The 21082-nt window shown below is 34.6% G+C and overlaps 4 protein-coding genes across 6 annotated transcripts; 3 read left to right on the top strand and 1 right to left on the bottom strand.

The window, feature by feature from the left end:
- The first annotated feature begins 723 nt into the window (after positions 1 to 723).
- Positions 724 to 2158, top strand: LOC7495765 (uncharacterized). 3 transcript variants are annotated; one of them, XM_024603526.2, is made up of 4 exons: positions 724 to 873; positions 1092 to 1482; positions 1576 to 1694; positions 1813 to 2158. In XM_024603526.2, exons 2-3 carry the CDS (start codon positions 1097 to 1099, stop codon positions 1667 to 1669), a joined length of 480 nt encoding a protein of 159 aa, XP_024459294.1. In that variant the 5' UTR covers positions 724 to 873; positions 1092 to 1096; the 3' UTR covers positions 1670 to 1694; positions 1813 to 2158. The 3 variants fall into 3 exon arrangements, with proteins under 3 accessions (XP_024459294.1, XP_002308653.1, XP_024459295.1); XM_002308617.4 differs by having other exon boundaries at positions 753 to 873; positions 1097 to 1482; XM_024603527.2 differs by having other exon boundaries at positions 755 to 873; positions 1089 to 1482.
- Positions 2159 to 6159: 4001 nt separating this feature from the next.
- On the top strand, positions 6160 to 7952 carry LOC7471581 (uncharacterized). Its single transcript, XM_002308618.3, has one exon. The coding sequence runs from the start codon at positions 6571 to 6573 to the stop codon at positions 7849 to 7851; it is 1281 nt and encodes a 426-aa protein (XP_002308654.2). The 5' UTR covers positions 6160 to 6570; the 3' UTR covers positions 7852 to 7952.
- Positions 7953 to 11087: 3135 nt separating this feature from the next.
- LOC7495766 (uncharacterized) lies at positions 11088 to 13341 on the bottom strand. Its single transcript, XM_002309577.4, has 3 exons — positions 13138 to 13341; positions 12304 to 12535; positions 11088 to 11694 (listed from the first exon to the last, which is right to left on the bottom strand). The coding sequence occupies exons 1-3, from the start codon at positions 13269 to 13271 to the stop codon at positions 11398 to 11400; spliced, it is 663 nt and encodes a 220-aa protein (XP_002309613.2). The 5' UTR covers positions 13272 to 13341; the 3' UTR covers positions 11088 to 11397.
- Positions 13342 to 14439: 1098 nt separating this feature from the next.
- On the top strand, positions 14440 to 16899 carry LOC7495767 (protein OVEREXPRESSOR OF CATIONIC PEROXIDASE 3). The gene is made up of 4 exons (XM_002308619.4): positions 14440 to 14701; positions 15343 to 15708; positions 15808 to 16119; positions 16676 to 16899. Exons 1-4 carry the CDS (start codon positions 14507 to 14509, stop codon positions 16823 to 16825), a joined length of 1023 nt encoding a protein of 340 aa, XP_002308655.4. The 5' UTR covers positions 14440 to 14506; the 3' UTR covers positions 16826 to 16899.
- Positions 16900 to 21082: the final 4183 nt, after the last annotated feature.

Consider the following 21082-nt stretch of genomic DNA (forward strand, 5'->3'; position numbering starts at 1 on the left):
ATACTGGCCCTTTAATCCATATAAACATAAGCTAGGCCCCAGACAGATAAATTTGTTACAAAATCTGGTTGGATTAATTAAATTTAACTATGTTATTATAATTAGTACATTAGATCTCATTACTGATACAATGGTCGATGATAAATCTATATATGTAAGATGACTGCTTGATTATATTCACGTAGATCATGTCATAATTTCTTAGCCTTGAATTAAGTGTTTTAATTAGTTTTTTTTTTTTTAAATAATTCGAAACATACGTTTATAAATAAGATGAACAAGTTCAATTAAGTCCAAGAAAAAATCCACATTAATAAATAAGTTTTTTAACAAAAACATATATAATTTTATATTTAATTATTAGATGGGATAAAATTTTTGTCAACCCGAGCCATCATCAGGAACATCTTCAAATTACACCCAAAAAAATGTTTCATGATTTTCTTTGTTTAATTGTTATTTTAGGTTTTTTTTTTCCTTCAACTTGGATTAGTTTAACATCTATTTAAATAATTTACAAGTTATTTTCATAACCGTTTTAAAAATTATTAAATTTTAGAATATATAAAGATAATTTTTTCTAAAGTTTAAGATTATAATCTTAGAGCTTGCAAAATCTATTTTTTTATCAATCCGTTACACGTCGCGTAGGGAAGCAAAGTGAAGAATATGAAAAAGAAAGCCTAACCCTCTTCTGCCTACCTCAATCTACCCCATTATCGAGGTCTAAAACAAGTATATAAACAGCCTTAACCCCAACACTTAAATCACAAGTTCCTTAAACAATCTATTGCTCTTTCAACTACTAGCTAGGTTACACTTCATTTCTGTACGTGTTAATTCTCCTATCTTTCTCCTTTCTGCTTTCTCGAGGTAAGGCCCTTTGTCCATCTTCTTTTGGACCTAAAAACTTGCTATGTTGGTCACATTTTCTCTCCTGGTATTTGGATTCAAGCTCCATGTAGCACTAAACCATGCTTCATAATCACATTAATTCTGCGTAGAATTTTTATCAGTACAAATATGTTTATAAAAACTGTAGCATGCATCTCCTTAATGCACTAACTGACTGGTTTGGAATTTTGGAGAAGGGAAGATGAGCAGACCAGGAGATTGGAATTGCAGGTCATGCCAGCACTTGAACTTTCAAAGGAGGGACTCATGCCAGCGTTGCGGTGATCCAAGGCCCGGAGAGAGAGATCACTATGGAAGTTTCGGTGGAAGATCATCAGGGGGCTCATTCGGATTTACGGGCCCTGATGTTAGGCCTGGTGATTGGTATTGCACGGCTGGCAATTGTGGAGCTCACAACTTTGCTAGTCGTTCAAGCTGCTTCAAGTGTGGTGTGTCCAAGGATGAATCCTCTGGTGGTGGACTTGATGCTGACATGTCACGGATGAGAGGTTATGGCTTCGGCGGAGGCGGAGGCGGAGGCAGTGGCTCTAGCCGTAATTGGAAATCCGGAGACTGGATTTGCACCAGGTTGATGCATATTAATTTGTTTGTACCTTTCAAATCTGAAAAATACTTAATTTGGCACTTTTTTTCTCCATATTCTTAACTTAAATTTTACAGGTCCGGTTGCAACGAGCACAACTTTGCTAGCAGGACTGAATGCTATAGATGCAATGCACCAAGAGAATCTAGCAGCAACAAGTCTTCGTATTAATCATCGATATCGATAGCATTTTTGTGTAAGGATTTGCCCTTTATGAATATATATATATGTGCGCGCGCGCGCGTGCATGTGATGATACAAATTTCAGTTTTATTCAGCTAACATACACTTGTTGTTCATGATCCAAATTTCAGGTCCTGCAGTGCTGCAAGGAGGGAATTAACGAAGAAGGCTCATGAGAAATCTTGGATTCATCTTTTTGCTCTTAATTACTTCTATTTTTGTTCTTTTGGATAGCTGTACTCTTAAGCTGAGAAGCTTTAGAAGGATCATGGGAGTGAAATTAAGTTCAAGGAGAGCTATATATATATCATTAGCCAGTAATTTGTCAGGTTCCCTAAATATAGACATGTAGTTCTGTACTTGGTATCAATGTCTTTGTGTTTTGAGACAGGTTTAAGCCCTTGTCGTTCAGTCTAAGGTGTGCTTGATTTAACTAAATTAATTATGAAATCCCTCTCCTTGTGAATAGAGTTATAATATGTTTACCAGTACTAAATTTCTTTTTTTTTTTTTATCTGGCAATGTTCCAGTATAAGGTTTACAAGACTGCTTTTCCTTACAGTACTGGTCCAAGGAATATTTGACTTAAAATTACTGTAAATTAATCACCATTCTCCATATCTCTGCAAAAGCAATTAAAAGGAGTTGTTTCATGGACCACAGTGGGATCTTTTTGGTTAAACCAATGCAAGATAATTAATGGATTTTGGATTCAATGGATATCTTTGAGAGAATTTAATCAGCTAGGCTTTAAATTGACAATATAAGCATCATATCTTCCCAAGATTAATGAAAGATATTCCACCATAACACTATAAGAGAATTGGATGCAAATAGCTTAAGGCTATATACATAGGATGCTAAACTAAAACCTAAGTGTAAATAATTTTCAGCAATCTTCAAGAATGATCTCTCCTTAACTAAAATATTAACTCAGTTCATCCGAACGGGTTGATCCAGTAATCCATTAATTTGAAGTTTGACCCAAGTTAAGTTTATTTTTGATCTATTTAAAAAGTTATCCTTGTTAAATATGGATGACTTAACATTCCAACTTATATTTTAAGTTAAACCCAGATAAAACTTGACTGGATCAATTTCAATAATTTTTTTATTTTTATTTAAAATAATGTCATTTTAGTTTATTCTAGACATATATAAAAAGTTAAATTATCAAAGTTCGTTTGCAAAATATGGATAAAAGATGTTGACTCATTAACATCTCTTATTGGTTTCCTAGTTGACCAAACGAATGATGAGCGAATGACATGGATCACCATGCATACTTATGTTCTTTTCTTTCTTGATATAGAAAGTTATACAATACTCCATGATGTTTTCTGCAACCATTCTTTCTAGTTTATGTTCTTGTTACTGTGTGATGCTCTTATATTCTTATATAAAGCCTTCGCACATGTGATGATATTGTCAAATACATATGTTTATGGAAAAAAAATGTTGATAAATTAAAGATTGATTATATTATAAATACTTCCATTAATTAGTAAAAAAAGACTAGTAAAGTACACCTCAACGGGTATTTGCGCGTCTCATTTTCTTAAGAGATGATCTCGAGTTAAAAGATCTTGTTTAATCTGTAAAAAGAAAATAGGAAAAATTAACCACTTATCACTCTTGTGCTCGGCAACAATGGAAAAGTAAGGTATTTAATATATATATATATATATATATATATATATATATATATATTTCGACTTTATGTGCTTTAATATTTAACGGATAGGGTTAGCTTTGTGTAATCTAATGAACTTCGAATTTCATCAGCTCTAACATATTTAAAAGTATATTTCACATAGGATTCCAAAGTTTAGCTTTGATTCCAAAGCTTTTAAGGCTAACCTTTCATGGGTTCCCTCATTGACCTCTTGGGTATACGTTTAACATGAAAATTGATTGGTCAAAAAGTAACCACACATTTATTAGTGTCTGCTACTACACTCCATTGTATAGCTTTTAGCAAGATTCTTTGTTTCACTTTAAGCTTGGCTTTATGTTACTTCATCTGCCTTGTTGTTGATGTTAGTGAAGTCAAGTACTTGCTCATTTAATCATGTCACCCTGCAGGTGCATGTCCATGTTGCTGGTGCAGTGCTTATTTCTTTCAGAGGTTTATGCGCCATGTTTTCACTGCGTTTACCATGATTGCATGCCCACATTCTCTTCAGAAGAAGGTTTAACTGTGTAGTTCTTGATCAGCAAACATTACTTTAAGTTTGAAGCTTGAGTGACCATGGAAATGTAAAGAAAGTACTGTGTTTAATTATTTCTAGAGAAGACGACGTTGAGGATATCTCTCTTTGATCTGTAAAATTACGTGATTAAAGATTATTGTGGTATTATGCTTGGTTTTGCTCACTTCTATTTTTCTGTTTCTCGCAATTCCATTTATAGATATAAAACTTGATAAAGGTTATGGCTTATTACAAGAGGTGAGTAAATCTAAAAATTAACTTGTGTTAATATAAAAATAATATTTTAAAAAAATCAAGTTATATTTGAGTTGTTTAATTTGATTGATTAAATCATGAATTAAACTGCCAGATCAATCAAATTTAATATAATCAATTTTCACATAATTCACTTGGAACCCGACATGTAGAACCCGACATGTACAAAGTTTCATGTCACCTAGTTAACTCAAATATACCATGCTTTTCACTATATTATTTTTAAATTTTTTCTCGGTTTATGGGAAAAATATAATTACTTGAGAGTTGCATTGTTAATTTTCTTTGCTTTTTAAGTTGCGAAGGGCAGGACTTAAAGTGCTAGATCCACTTTCTTTCCTTTTCTTTCTAAAAAGATGAGTATACAAAGGTAAAATTTCTGATAAACGTACAGAAATTGGCCTCGGATCGATGAATAGAATAAACTCACAATGGGTAAATGATCATTTTAAATTTTCTGATTACAAGAATGGGGAAATATATATCGAAGCAATGGCATGATCAATTAGTGAGTTATATACATATATATGCTGGGAAAATTCTTTAAATCCTGGGAAATTGATGAACAATCAAATCCCATAAATGGCTATATATGCAATTGAATCCGAGAAAGAAAAGACAATTGATGGGTGGTGTTGCTCAGAAAAGAAGAACACCAACATCTTTAATCAATGTCAGCTGGGGCCCTAAAAGCTATGAAAACTATATACAATGGCAGTGGATTAAGTACAAGAGTTGAGATTTAATTATCAACACTGTGATGGTCAATGGAAGCAAAAACAAGAGAAGCTTTTATCCAATTCAAGGCATAGGAATTAAAATGGGTTTAACTTTGATAAAAGTTTTCCCTTTTTCTAGCTTTTATAAAACCAAGCATGCTCCAATCCTATTAAAGCTTTTCCCTTTACTTCCTTTTATAAACCAAACATGTTGTAGCTTGCTACCTAGCTACCTAGCTAGTCTTTCTACACACCTCCACACTGCCTGGCTAATGCCATAATTCGAGGGAATTCATTTCACATGCTCTTGGGAAAATTCTATGAATCTTGGGAAATTCATGAACATTCAAACTCCATAATTGGCACAATGTAGTATTATATATATATATATATATATATGCTCAATTGAATCCAAGGAAAAAAAAGAGGTATTGCTCAAATCACCTATTTTTTTTATCATATAAACAAAAATAGTATCATGACTAAGATGCCGTTTAGAATTGTGTTTCATGAAAATCTAATTTAAAAAAAAAACATTTATATTTTTGAATCGTTTTAATGTGTTGCTATAAAAAATAATTTTTTAAAAATAATAAAAAATATTATTTTGATGTATTTTCAAGCGAAAAAATATTTTGAAAAACAACCGCTAATATATTTTCAAACACCTTTAAAACTAATTGATAACTATTTAGAATCTATTTGATTTTTTTCAAGAATAAAAATAAAAATAAAATTTTAGCTATATTGAGGAATGCAATTTTATGTTTCATTTTGTTAGTGTCCTAGAACATAAGAGATAGAAACATGTTTGGTTAGAAAATAAAAATGTAAAATAAATTTATTAAAGTTCTGTATTTTTTTTAAAAATAAATTACAATTTATTATATATATATATATATATGCTTTCAATTCACATTTAGCAAACTCACTTATTCATATTCTCTTTTTTTATATATATTTAAATTCATCCTTCTATGATAATTTTTTTTTATTAAGGCTTATGAAATGATTCATAATTAAATTAAGTTTTGAAAATTAAACTCATGAATCTGCATAAAAACTTTAGAAGAACATGCTCATGTGAGTTTGAGTGGTTTTCTCACATTATGTTTTCTTCCCAACCAATAAGAAGAAAAAATGAGCCAAATTCAAAATCAATTTAAACAAGAAAACCCTAAAAAGAACTTAAATCAATCAAGATTATGGGCCCATACCTGATCCATTCAAGGGCATAATGGTGCTTTTTCAGCCCATGAAAAAACCATGAACCCACTTTTTTGGGTCTGAAGAATAGATGGCCCATAGTTATCAATTTCCGTCGTATGAGAAATCCAGATCAAAACAACAACGGCTATATAATTCAAACAACAGCGACAGCAATTTTAGTTCAGGTTTCGCGCTTTAATCTTCTTCTCCATTCATTCAAGATCCTAAACTGTTTCCTTACAGTAAATTTCGTTATTTCTTAGTGTTTCTTTATCGCATAATAGCTCACAACAACATTCGTTTTTGGATCCTGGATTTCTGGTCCACAACTTGTTCGATAAAATGTCTGAAAGAAAGCTTCAGTTTTAAAAGAATTGATTTTGGAGATGAAATTGAAGACCCATTTTTAAGAATCCAATATCTTATCAGTGAATATTGTTAGTGTTCCTGCTGTGTGGTTTACTTATTATTAGATAGAGGAGGTTGTTAGCTAATGATGGTGTATAGATATGTACAGAAGTTTCTCACCGGTGCAAAGTGCTTTGAATACAAGAGAAATAGAGTTATCTATTTGAATTTGAGGTTGTTTCACTCATCCGGAGAAACCCAAGAAGAGGTTTTGCCTATTGAATGGTATGAGAAAGTGTTTCCAAAGATAACAGAATTGACCCACCAGTTAAAACATGTGGATATGATTGATGGAAGGTTAGTGAATGTCAATGATGGGTCTGTCATTGTTGATGAGTACATTCAGAATAAGATGCACACTTTGAAGTCACTTGTAAGGTTTTTTGTTGGGTCTCCATCGGTTCAGCAAAAAGTTTCGGAAAATGTGAAGGGGTTGTTAGTTGATGGAAAATGTAGGAACCCAGGTGTCAGTTTTAGTAAATCAAGTGAAAGAGAGCCAATGGTTGTGGATTCACTTACTAAAGTCAGTAACTTTCTTAATGTATCTGCACAACAGAGGAAGGTAGTGCGTTTCACTATATGCCAACAGGTTACACAGCATCGGATTTGGCGAGCTGCGCTGGAGGAGATACTAAATGAGCTGAAATCAGAGATGGATTTATTGAATTATAATTGTTTAGGCCAAGGGAACAACATGGGGTATCAGATTGTTTCAAGCTGTTTAAAGTTCTTAAGTGATATGGATACTTCGTCTGAGCATGACTCCACATCGTGGATGAGGCTTGCACCTGCTAAACGTGTTGGTTATCCTCCTAGTTGTGGTGACTGGGAGGATGTTCTTGAGATGTTTCATGATCTTATTCAGTGTTTGAAAAGTGAAAAGTGGTCAGTTCATCATGTGGGGAAGCTTGAAGCCATGAAAGAAGGTTTGTCTCAAATCAAGGATGTGTCAATTGATAAAAGTCTTGGATACAAGGACGTTCAACATCAAGAAAACCTGGTTCAGAAGAAGCTCTCCAATACGTTGGGTCACTCTTCCCGCTGTTTGTTCACACTTCTATTGTATTACCTTTATGGACATGTTAGAGACATCGAAGTTGACATACGTGGTGGCATTTATGGTGGTGGTGGGGAGAGTGCATTCCTCTTGAGCATGGGAAGGATTTTGACTTCAGATGAGGAGGAGATGGTTTGGAGTGGGATGAAGCAGCTAGACAGGGCTCTTAGAGTATTCAAGTTCGTATGGGAAATAGCAGGGATGAAAGGAGTTCTGGAGCTGCAAGGTCATCTATGGTGTGTTGGGGCCATGGATAGGACACTCACATATAGAGGAAACCGATTTTTTGTACATGGGATTAGTCTTTGATCAAACTGGTATCTCTCCAAATCAGTTCTAATCTTAATAATTTTATAATGGAATCTGATCACTATTTCATTTAATATGGCGTGTTCAGTATTTCAATGGAAGCCACTGCCCTATACTTCTTTGTCAGTTTATCATCTGGAAACAATACTAGATTTCTATGCATTCTAAACGTGTAACAGAGCTATCTCACTTGAACTTAAGGTCCTCTTTTCTTAATTTATGAATATAAAACCTGCCGAAGAAGATATGAAGGAGGTATGTGATGGCAGACTTTTCTTTTTGAAACACATATAGCCATGTATGAGGAGATGGGAAGGATTTATACCTGGCATAATCGTTCTTTTTAAAATCTGTCCTTAGAAGCATGAGTGCTCTGTTCAAAATCAGCTAGTTACTCTTTCCTTCATTTGTGCTCTATGCCTCCATTTGATTCTATTAATTGAAAGCAATGGTATAGGAAGGTGGTCTCCAGCTTTTAATCTTTAAGAAGATATAGTTTTTTCATTCACCTGTAGTTGTGAATCTTGAACAATTGTTGCAGTGACTCTAAAAGGAATGGATAAGTTCTCGGGTGTTTCTCCTTCACGGTTTGAACTTGCAAAGCAACAACTAACGTAAGAAATGTCACGAGGACATGGGTTCTTTGTCTGCTTCAATTTTTTGTGAGCCCGAACCATGACCTTTACACCTTTGCAAGCATAGATTATAAATATCAGCATTATTGAGGAAGCCGATATTGTTCCTTCTCTTACACTGTCAGCTTGTGTGGGGGTAATGTTTTTTATTCTTTTTATATTCAGTATTCCTTCTAGATCAGGCAAAAACTACTTGAATCATTACTGGCAATATATTAAGATAGTTGATGGCTGCAGTTTTACAGAAACTCACAATGTCATTAGACAAAATGAGACATTGACAACAGAACAGAGACTGCACTCACACGGTAATACTTGGCATACTGCTCAACCCAAAGCAACTTAAAACAGAAAGAAAAACAGTTTGGTAGTACATACACTGACAAAGTAGAACACCCTGCTTGTATAGCATCTGGGATAATAGAAACGATGGCCCATGGATTATTGAAGTAATCTTGTTTTAAAGTTGCCTGCCACTTGTGCCATGGTTTTCTGCAATATGCATTCAGCTCTTGAACAAGACCAGAAAAATATAAATGATAGACAACGACAAAAGTCTCTTTGACAAGGCCATGAAAAAGAGCTGACATCCCTTCATCACCCCATAGCTAGTTTTGAACAGTTCCATCTTGAACAAGTAATTCCACATCCTTAGCAGTGTTGGCAAGGTGATTGATGATGATCAAAGTCATTTATGTAGTTCTTAGAACAATGGCATTGCTCAGATGCCAGCAGATTCCTGAATAAAAGCCCTGTTGCACCGACTATTTGCAATCTGGGTATCTCTAGAACCCATCACTGAATTTTATGTCAAACATTTTTGCTTGACCCAAATTGAACTTGACACCAGCCTGATGCAGCTCTGTTGCACTGGGTATGATCAGAGTTGTTTCTTTTTTATTTCGACCGAGGTTTATGGAAAATTCTCAAAAAGTCAACTAGATGTTCTACTATCTGAGATCTCTCTTCCATTTCCTCCGAGTCTCACATATTTTTTGAGAACTCACAGGTAAGCTTGATGATGAAAAGCCTTTGACCTCTACCAGACGGCAAGGTTATTTTTGCAGGACCAAAAAGATCCTCCAGAATAAGGAAGCTGATTTTCAAGTAACCAGATGTCGAGCCTTATATCTTGAATCGTCCATGGTTTATTAAATACACGATATTTTCCTTTCCGTTTCGCATTGTTTTGAAATGATAACTCAACAAGACTTTAATGATGAAGGCAGCATCCACTAAAATCACTATTATGAACTCATCACTGCTAAATTCTATGGTTTCTGCATAACAATCGCGTAACCTTTTTTCCTTTTCTTTTATGTCTTTAAGGTAATCCACCAGACTTAAGTCAGTCCTTTGAAGAAAATCTTGAAGGTGCCTCTTTTTATGCTCTTCCATTGGTTTTAGTTCTTCTTTGCCATGGTGCAGTGGCCCAATTGAGACCAGTTGAGGTGTGCAAGCCTTTTCGTTCAATGGATGCAGTTGCTTAGGAACTGTATGGATGCAGCACTGTGAAGGCAGAAAAGGCAAGCTGTTTAACTCCCCTCTCATTGAAGCTGCTAGTTCTTCGATGTTGATCGAAGTATCATTGTTTGTTTCTTTCATCTATTCACCTTAATGCTTCAACAATTTCCACACTTGTTATCGAAGTAGAGGACTATGACTACTGGCAACACAACGAACAAAGCCCTCACTAATAAATCTGCAAGTAATGTAAGAAAGAACAGCTAAATATTCTATTCTCTCTCAGAAAATCCAGTAATTTGAAAAGCTGAGAGTAATGAGAGTAAAGAACATTTCTGGGAAGGAAACTTTCTGGTGTTGAGATTCAGCACAAAGAGAAGAAAATATCTTGAAGGCATACATACAAAATACAGATATAATCTTCAAATGTAAAGGAAAACTAAAGCACAATAATGCATACCTATCTTTCTTGCCAACAAAGTGGTGTGAGATCCTACTTGCGTACTTAGAACTCCAAGTCAAGCTCTTGAGGAGGTAGCTAGCTCGATTTTCTACTGGAATTCTGCTTGTTACTTTCTCTTCATGTATCTCTCGTGTTCTCAATGGCTCAATTTTTTCCATCGCATTGTAAAAGAGAGAGGCTCTACTTGACTTCACAGGCCTTTGTATATGGTTGCTAAAGCAAGGAATGTCTGCCTTTCGCTGTGGTTATGGGGGACGTTATTGTCACCTTTTGACTATTGTAATGATAACCCATCTTTTACTTGATAATTTCCTCTGTGATCTGAGGGGTAATTTTTACAATTTGGATTGTTTTTAAGCGAGCAGGGATTTCAGAATTTTGCTTGCGAATATTAAGTTACCTTTGCCCATTATCAAATTGTAAAGCAAACAAGTGTCCACCTAGGCCATCTAATCTTCAGCCTGCTCCAGCACTTTCTACATTTCCAATTTTATCTAATGTCACCAAAGGGTTAGCCTGGCTAGTGTTCGCAATTTCATTCAGGTTCAGCGATAGGAATCGAGAAGAGATGCTAGCCCTCCTTCGAAGAAAAACACTTGAAACCCTGTAAATGCTCATGACATTTTAACGAGGAAGTAAAGAAAATTATCCACCCTTCATGATTCAAGTTGAAATGGAGAAGAACAGGAAAGTCTGAAATCTTAAAAGCAATGTGGAATCATACAGTAATACAAGTGATAAAACTTGCATTTCCTTGAACCATTTCTCCTTGACATTCAAAAGAAGTTCAAATAAGGTTCTTGATCTGGGCTCTGGCTATAGATTCCTCAGTTTTGTGATCAACATATTTCCCACTGAGATTTAATATCAGATCTATTGTAAGATCTCAAAAATGCTTTTGGCAGAAATAGATAAAATTTCACCTAATCAACCCTGGGAAGTTTAGCAGTAAAAGGAACATCATTTAAAATTGAAGCGTGAATCTCATTTCAGCTTAGATTTTGAAGATCTCTGCAGAGGCTTTGCAATGGGCCGAGGCGGGGCACTTCTCACAACCTTCTTCATATCATACTTCACAGCCGAGAAGGCACAGACCAGGGCAATCAACATTGTTGGGTATACATATACAGCCTTAGCAGGATCTGTATTCGCTGGCTTTCCCAGGATCCCTTCCTTGACAAGCCCCCAGATAATAAGAAGTGTTCCAAACATGCTCATCCTCCCAGGTTTTAGAATGCCAACAAGAGCTCCAGCCACAGAAAAGTAGCTTCCAGCAAGAACCTGGAACAGGACACATGGATATGAAACACTGACTGATAAACGTGAGCTTGTTGAAGACATAAAGAAAGCTCACGGGCACAGCCTGATGCCCGTGAGAGTAAAATCATGCTCAAAACAGTATCCGAATAGGAATCTACAAGGAAAAGAATTTCCATAAATGCAAACACATAAAGGAAAAAATAGCATCGGTATTGCTTTTGATTACAAGCAAGCCATGGTGTCTGGGAGTAAGAATTTAGTAAGAACAATTTTTACATGGTAAAAATGAACCTAGGAGGAATTTAAGGACAAAATTGAGCTTGCACGTAACAATCAATCATTATATCTCTAAATTCACTAGAGATGAATTTAGAGTTCAACTTGATTTGACAAAATTATCTGCAGCCCCAATTCATTAGCAATAAGTAAACTCCTATCAAACACATTAATCACCCAACAAGAAAACGATGATATACAAACTGCAAGCACTTAAAATTTCTGCAAGATTGATTGGTCTGCACGATTTATTACTTAAAACATATCCAAGGGCCAAGAAGAAGAAGTAACGTGTCTCCCTCCTCTTGTATAACTCAAAAAAAAAAAAAGATATGAGAAGTTGAAAAGCAGAACCTCTAAGCGCTGAAGATCAGTTACTGCAGGTGCTTCCTTCGCACTGGTCAAGTTATAGATATTCAACAGCTTATCCCAGCTCGGAACAGTCATGTTCCTTACAAGACCATTCACAACGGCTCCAGGGTAGAGAAGAGCTTTCACTACAGGAACAGGAAAGATCTCACTAGCAATCAACTGGGAGGATGTCACATGGATTGGCGTTGAGCACATGCCTGATCTACATGGTATCCTACACAAAAAATAATAAATAAATAAATACAAATTAAGCTAAAGTGTAGCTCATAATTCTACATTCTCTTCCCCGATTGTATACTTAGACAAATAAATACTTTCGACAAATCAATTCATCATATCAGTCCAGTACTATCACGTCAATCCTAATGCCGGATCACGACTTCGAACACCAAGTTCAAATTATGACTAAAATTTCTCGATTTCATAGTTTCCTTACTATATGTATAAAAAAAATCAATAAAGCTATAAGCGTCGCTGATTTAGCTGGTGATGTCATATGGGATTGAATCCAACTTGAAATGGATTGGTCAACCCTCGTTTTGTAACCCAATTACTTGATCGAAAAAGAAACCCATTACCCATCCCATTTAGTTTTTTCACTCGTCTTAATCTCAACCTTTCCATATTTTTTCAACATAGAGTAAGCAAAGCGAAGCAAGAAATCCGAGTAAAAATACCTATCAAACTAAAGCTAATCTTGGAATTAGTAAAATGTTAATCTAATGGAAGTCTATATGAAAACAGTGGATCTTGAGAAATTGAAAGATTAAGAGAGTGATATTTTTGAAGAAAAAAAAACAGAGAGGTAGTAAGTACCTGAAAAGGGGGACCTGGAGAAAGATGATGAAGAAATAGATGCGAGCTGCGTATGATGTTAGATTGCTTACCCAACTCCTCCTCCTTGTTGTTGCTGTTGATGTTCCTGCTGCCGCTGCAGTTGATGTTGCCATTAGTGAGAGACTGTGTGTTGCAAGGTGAGAAGGGAGGGAGTGCCTGTGCCGGGAGACTAAGACAGTTCTATTATTGAGGATAAATTAGGCAGCACACGGTAGGCGCCAGGCAGGCCCAAGTGTTAATCATGGGTTGGGCTACTCCTTCGTTTTGTCAAACTTTTAGCCCACCAATGTTTTTTTTAGCATGGTTTTATGTTTTAAAAACGTGCGAGGCTTAGAAAAATATTAAATTATTTTTTTAAATATTTTTAAGTGATTTAAATATAATAATTTCAAATAAATATATAAAAACATTTTCAAATAAAAAATATTTTTAAAAAAACTTTAACAATATCAATCAAACACTTTCAAGTACAAGGTTATTAAATTCATCCACCTATTATTTTTTATAAATATTAGGGAGGAATTATTAGGTGACATATGTCTCTGTTTTTTTTATTATTATTAATATAGGTGTTCGGACTAGTTTGTACGTAGCTCGATTGATTCCATGGGCTCTGAAATTAACGATCATGTAAGCTTCCAGTGGTCATTATATTAGCAACCACATGGCTCGAACCTAAGACCACAGAGAAAACAAATTTCTCTCTATTTTTACCAAGTGAGAATGTGATTTTTCATAAAATTACATTTTATTTTTATTTTTATTTTTATTTTCACTTCATTTATTTTAACTAAATATCTATAAAGTAAAAATATAAATTTTATTTACATTTTCATCATTATCGTTCTTTATAACAAAACATCAAATAAACAATTTACGTGATGATTATTAAGAAGGTTTGTTTTATTTATTAATTGTTTTTTACTTCAAACTATGAGACCAAGATCAATAGAAATTAATTAAATTTCTATGAATATATCAAAACAACGTGGAATATGTATTTTCAAAATTATCATTTAGTTTCTATTAACACATAAATTAATTCTAAACTGTTTTTACAAAAAAAAATATTAATTTTAATATATTTTTAAGTAAAAAAAATATAGCATGGAGGGATTTATATTTAACCATAACATAAAATCTTACGAATCATTGTAGAAATTTTAATTATTAATTTAATTTCACAAAAACCATATTCTAAAAAAACAGTAAAATCCATCCAAAGAAAGAAATGAAAATGAAAATTCACTAAAACCCTGTGGGTGAATGAAACGAGGCGTTTAGAGCTTATCCCAAAGATATTTATCACAGATGTTAATCTGCTCTCCCGAGCAGAAAGGCTGCAAAAATGGCGTTCGCTCTGTCATCTTCAAGCGCCTCAACAGCATTTCAAAGCTTAACATCTTTACACTCTAGTGATGGACTCCATCTGAGGCCATCCAATCTCCTTCTTCCACGTCACTCTCTTGCTACATCCACCCTCGCCTTCTCTCGCCGTCGAAACCACAACTCCACAGTCACTTCCTCTTCAAAGAAAAAGAAGGTAAATGCGTGTTTACAATACTAGCTGTTAACAGCTCTTGGTCTTCGCTTATAGTTGTTATTATTATTACAGCTTTGGTAGATTCCCATGCTCTTTTTGTGTGTGTTCGTGCTTATAGTGAGGTTTGTTGAATAATTTGTTTAGGATATTGATAGTTAAGTTGAAATGGCAGAAAAAAATGAAAACTATGACGACATTTGAGTAAAATTGTAATCTTTTGATACCCCATTTGAGTTTTTTCCACTTTATAATAGATAATAACAAGATTGAAAGAAATGGTTCATGGTGAAAGTGTGTGTTTGGTTACTGGGAAAATTGGAGGAGAAGAAGAGTAAAGGAAAGTGGTGTTTAATTTTTCTTGCAATTGAATAGAGTTATTTATTGTTTCTTGAGAAAATGCAATGTTTATCTTTTAATTAATTCAATTGTATTTATTCCGTTCGAGTGAGTTTAATAATTTATCTGTCTGATTAATGTTAGTATAAATTTTCACTTCACGAGATAAATAAATAAAAAGAAGAAATGATTTTTTGCATTTTTTAATAAACTGTGAAATTTTGAAAAGCTTAAAGTGATTTTTAGTGGAAAATTGTTTGTTTATATTTTGTGTCACTTGTCAAAAAGATTTTTTTTTTCTTTAGAAAAGTGTATCTAAGAAGGAAGTGAGGGAAGAAGATGAGATAGATGAAGATGCATTTGAGGCATTGTTTGGTATGTTAGAAGAAGACCTTAAAAGTGATGATTTGTCAACGGGTGATGGCGATGATGAAAATGGTGATTTAAGTGAAAAAGACCTTGAAAAGCTTCAACGTGAGTTAGAGGAGGCACTAGGAGTTGGTGGAGATGATGATGTTGAGGTAGAAATGGCTAGTTCAGTTGGGGATGATGTTGAGGATAATGACGGTGATGAAGAAGAAGAGGAGGAGGGGGAAAGACCTGTGATGCTTAAGAATTGGCAACTTCGGAGACTTGCACGAGTTTTAAAAATTGGGCGCCGCAAAACAGGTGTAAGTGTCTTTACAGCGATGTGATTTTGACAAACTTCAAAATATAGTGGCAATTGCGAATATTTCTGGTTTATAAATTTATTTATCTTTTGTTTGTAGATTAAAAGTCTTGCTGCAGAGCTTTGTCTTGATAGGGCTATTGTTCTTAACTTGCTTCGTGACCCTCCTCCAAATCTTGTCATGATGAGTGCTGCATTACCTGATGAACCTGCACCTACACTGGTGATGCCGGAAACTAAACCAAGTGAAATTGTTCCTGAAGAAACAAGAGAGGAGAATGTTGTAAAATCCGAGAGTGAGATGAAATTGCCAGTTCATGTTAGGCAGGATAGTTGGTTTGCTCGAAAGAGACTGAAGAAAGTCCATGTTGAAACTCTTGAAAGAGTCTATAGAAGAACTAAGAGGCCCACTGTGAGTCTAGTTTTCTCAGCCTTCTCTGTTGTGAAAAAAGCTCTCTGCACTGATATTGCATTTTTTGTGCTATAAGAAATGTGGATCCAATAGTCTAAGAAGTTATATGAATTGCCAGTCAATTATAGGAAATGGATTTTATAATTCATGTGATGCACACATCAAAAATGTCATACAGTCAAGGTTTGTCAGAAGAATGGTTTTAATTTTAAATTTTAATCCCCGTAAAATTAAATTAAAAGCCTACGAGCCAAAATTAGGTTATAACAGAGTATTTGGAGACAGTTTTACCCTTCAATAATTTTTACATGCACGTGGGTGTTGTCAATACGCAGTCCTTTATCTTTATTCTTTCCCATTCAAATGAATCCGACCCAGTGGAAGTTCTGTCATCAATTATTATTAAGCATTACTCTTAAACTCTTTCTAGATTAGTTTCCTGCTTATACTGTACAAACTTTTCACAAGTTTTTTATTGTTCAGTTCACAATTATGCTGTATTAATATGGGGAAATCCTGGTTCCTTATGTCCTCTTTGTATCTATAAACAATGCAGAACACAATGATTAGCAGCATTGTACATGTGACAAACCTGCCCCGGAAAAGAGTGGTGAAATGGTTTGAAGATAAACGTGCTGGAGATGGTGTTCCTGAACATCGGAACCCATTTCAAAGGTCTGTTCCTGAAACTGTATCTTCAAGTTGAAACACTGTATATTTGTAATGTATCTGATGATGGCATTTGAGGCCACATATTTAATGTATCAAGCCCTTCCTCTTTCCCTGTGCTTACCATAAAACAACAAAACAAAGAAGTCATTGAAATTCCTGTTCCTAGTCTCGCAAAAATAGAAAAAGAAAAAGAAAAAGAAAAAAAGCCTCCTGGATTGAGTTTGATTTAGAGATGATCTGTTGTCTATCCAATGGAAATAACCAAAACCATCATTCTTTCCCACTCATAATATTGCTGCTATGTGGTTTATTTGACATGCAAGTTTGACAGGCAGTTGCAAAGTTGCCAATAAGTTTGCCAGATCCCAAATTGACAATTCTTAACATGTATTAGTAGGAATGGTGGCATGTCGATAAATTCAGTAGAAAATATGTAAAGAAAATTTCTATGTAACGTAAGTTTTGGAAGGCTGTAGAATTTTTCTTGTATGAAGATAAGAAACCTTGTAATCCTGTGATGATGAGAAATATTGTATGCTTTCCGTGGGTGTGCTGTATAATTGGGTTGTCATAATCTGTCTTTATTGCACGTAGTTAAACAAAAGTGTGGCACTTTCAAAGTATTGTAGCCATAGCACACAGATCAACTCCTGCTATTTTTACATAATCAAGCAGTGAAAGAGAGTTTTCTTCAATATTGAGGTTCAGAAAAGTCAAGAGATTGCTACCAAATCTCAGTTCTGGCCGTCAAAGCCTTTGAACATGAATGGGTAGAGGGGTGTTCTGTTAGGGGCCGTAGGTTCACACTTGTGTGTATGCAAGCACTGTAAAATGAAAAATCGACCCCATATGAACGACTATGGATTTTGGCATGATTGCATGTGTCTTTTGGTGAAAATGGACACTGAAGTATGGCGAATGCTTGGATGCATCCCATCTCTTTGTTGTATAGCTCTCTAGCTTCCACCTAACCTCTCGAAATGGGGAGAGAATTGTCTGCTAAATTTCTTACACCAAACACAAGAATATCAAATTCTTTAGCTTCAGCAAAATACACAGAGAATACCAGATTTTGGCAGTAGTACCATGCTTCGATAAATTGTCTAGGTAGTTAGATTTTTCACTTTGTGCTGGCTTATATGCTTAGAAAACGTCCTTAGTATCTGACTCGACAAATTTCAACAAATAGCTACAAAATTTTCCTCGACAACATCGTATAGCTTATGCTGTTTTTAATGAAAATTGTTGGGTCTCAATCTCGACAAAAGATTGCTCAAACAAGAGTTGAAGAGTAGTTTGGCCGGCATGGGAAAATACTTTCCCCGCCTTGGATCCCATACCATGACCTATTTTCCCGTATTTCCTACGTTCACATTATTTTACACAACCATCTCCTATATATGCCTTGGACATGAGTTATTCTTGCATTTCAATCTCCCAATCTACGTACGATAATAAGAGTGACCAAGAATTAAGGGCATGGCAACTTTGCAAAGATCAACTGCTTTTAGGAGGCAGGGTTCATCTGGAGTAGTATGGGAAGATAAATGTTTCTTAAAAGAGGACAAGGTAGACTACAAGGAACTGAGGCCATGCCAGAGTGCTAGAGTGGTTGGCGTGACAGATCCCGGCAACTTGAAGGCGGCGGCACCCGCTTTCCCTCGCAGTTATTCAACTGCCCCCATGAATCAATCTTCGAAAGCTTTTGGGAAGCCTCTAGGCATCCCTAAATCCAAATCAATAAGAAAAAAACTGCTTTCGAATTTACTTTTTAGCAACAAGTGATTTTTAAGGAAGATCAGCTATGGAAGTCATGTCATGCAGCTACTTGCATCTTTCACTTCTTGTAGTTTAGCAACCATAATAGTAGCAATCTCAATATCGAGTCATGTCTCTTTCTCTTGCTTAGCAAAAGAGAGTGCCATTAGGCTAAACTTGTTTTATACCTTACAATGATTGCAATTCCTTTATGTATAATGCTCAATGTGATATAATATGGTTAAATTCCCCTTTATAATATTACAAGACAACTCCTACCTTGTCTTCGTCCATGCATTTAGACCAAACATGTGAATCATTCGCTTTCAGTGGCTGCAATAATCTGGAAATGCGTGGAGATGAGGAAAGAAGGTTCTGACATACAAGTAATATCCATAAATGATACTAGCATTAATCATACCATGCTTATAAGACTCCTACCACGAAATTTTCTTAGCTAACATACAATTTTCTTGGTCATATTCAAGCTGTGGAAGATACAATGTGATATATTTCACTTTCAGAGGAAGTTCAATTAATAATCATGAGTTCAACTACTCTCGTAACCACTAAAAACTTACATGTATATTAATTACAAACTCATAAAATTAGACCCGAACTCATGTTAAAAAAAAAATACAATGTGTCATCAGCTTAATGCCTAACACAAGTGAAACTCACAAGCTCTTATGGGAACGTTTGGGAACGCGGTTCAACCCGTATTCTTGAAAAATTTGAATTTTTTTTTTTTGTAAAATTTAATATGATTTGTATGTTTTGGATCATTTTGATGTGCTGATGTCAAAAATGATTTTTAAAAAATAAAAAAACATCATTGGCATGCATTTTGGCACGAAAAGTTATTTGAAAAGCACCGGCAACCACACTGTCAAACAAGCTCATAATTTCATCACCAAAAGTAGCAAAAGAAGGCAGCATTTAAAGCATCACCAATAAAGCTGCTAAATGGATAGCCAAAAATAAAAAAGTAATATTTTGGCTTTTCTTTACTTGTTTTTTATACTTTAAGGGAAAAGCTAAGCAAAATGCTAAAATACATTTTCTTTCCCACAAATGTTATTCCTACATATCTCTCAAAAGAACCAAAACTAACAAAGTGGGGCTAAGAGAAGAATAAGTCAATTAAATCTAGTCATGTGAAAAAACAAATAACATCAAAATCATTAAAAAATAATAAAATATTTATTTATTTCACTTTAATAAAATTGACTTTTTAAATGGTTTTTTTCCATTGAAATATACATGTTAAAAAAAGCTATATTTATATTATTCAAAATATTATTTTATCAATTTTATTTCCCTCAATGCTCTTTTTTTTAGTTTAACGTGGGTGTCCGGGCCAGCTTGCGCGCACCTCGACTAATCCCACGGGCCCTGAAGTTAACGACCATGTAAGCCTCCAGTGGCCATCATATGAGCAACCACATGGCTCGAACCTGAGACCACAGAGGGAGCAAACATCTTGGTCTCAAGCTCTTACCACTTGACCACCATCTAAATGGTTTTTCCCTCAATGCTCTTACATGAGCGGGGGGGGGGGGGGCGTCGCTAGGGATGCAAATGGCATTATCTTGTTATAAATTCAAGGGTATATATTCCTGGTACTGGAGAAAAAGACCATTCAAGAAGTGGAAAGATTTTGTGGAGAGGGTTCATACATCTTGCAGCAAGACTTGCTCGTGGCAAACTTTCAAAGTCATGGTTAAGACAAGTATGGTTTAGATTCTAGCCAAGAGTTTAGTTTAAATGGGGTTAGATTGCTCTGTTGTATGATATGAGATATTACAACCATCTGCTTCGATGATCCAATCCCAAAATTACTATAATTTGAGAATTGTTCAGCAGTCCCAAAATTAATAAAGTTTATTTTGAATTTATAAAAAATATCGTTTCAAATGAAAAAAATGGATTGACTTATCAATTTATATATTTACCTCACAATCCACAGCCCCAGCGTTGACACAGTGGTGTTACCATTCTAATTCGGGGTGATCATTTTTTATTTGATTTGGTTTTTATAAAAAAATCAAAACAGGTTTAAACTGATTGGTTTCGGTTTGGTTTGATTTTTTTGAATAAAAACCGGTTTGGCTCAGTTTTTTCGTCGGTTTTGATTCGGTTCGGTTTTTTTTGTTTCAGGCTTATAAAACCAAACCGGTCAGTTTTTTCAAAATTCTAATCGATTTTTTTTCACAGTTTGGTTTTTTCTGTTATTTTTTTCCAGTTTAATCGGTTTTTCGGTTTTTTTGTTTACCTCTACTTCTAATAATTTGTTTATTTTTGTGCTTCAAGAATTTTAAAAAAAATTATTTTTTAATTTTTTATTTCAGATTTATATTTTTTTGTGTTTTATTAATTAATGTTAAAAATAAATTTTTTAAAAAAATTATTTTAATATATTTTAAAATTAAAAATACTTTAAAAAAAAACTATTAAAATACCAAACCGGAACTCTTATTTTTGGCTGTGGGAACCATTGGAGCAGAATGATTTTTGTCTAAATCTTTTGCCT

Source organism: Populus trichocarpa, chromosome 6 (genome assembly GCF_000002775.5).
Source record: "Populus trichocarpa isolate Nisqually-1 chromosome 6, P.trichocarpa_v4.1, whole genome shotgun sequence".
Lineage (NCBI taxonomy): Eukaryota > Viridiplantae > Streptophyta > Magnoliopsida > Malpighiales > Salicaceae > Populus > Populus trichocarpa.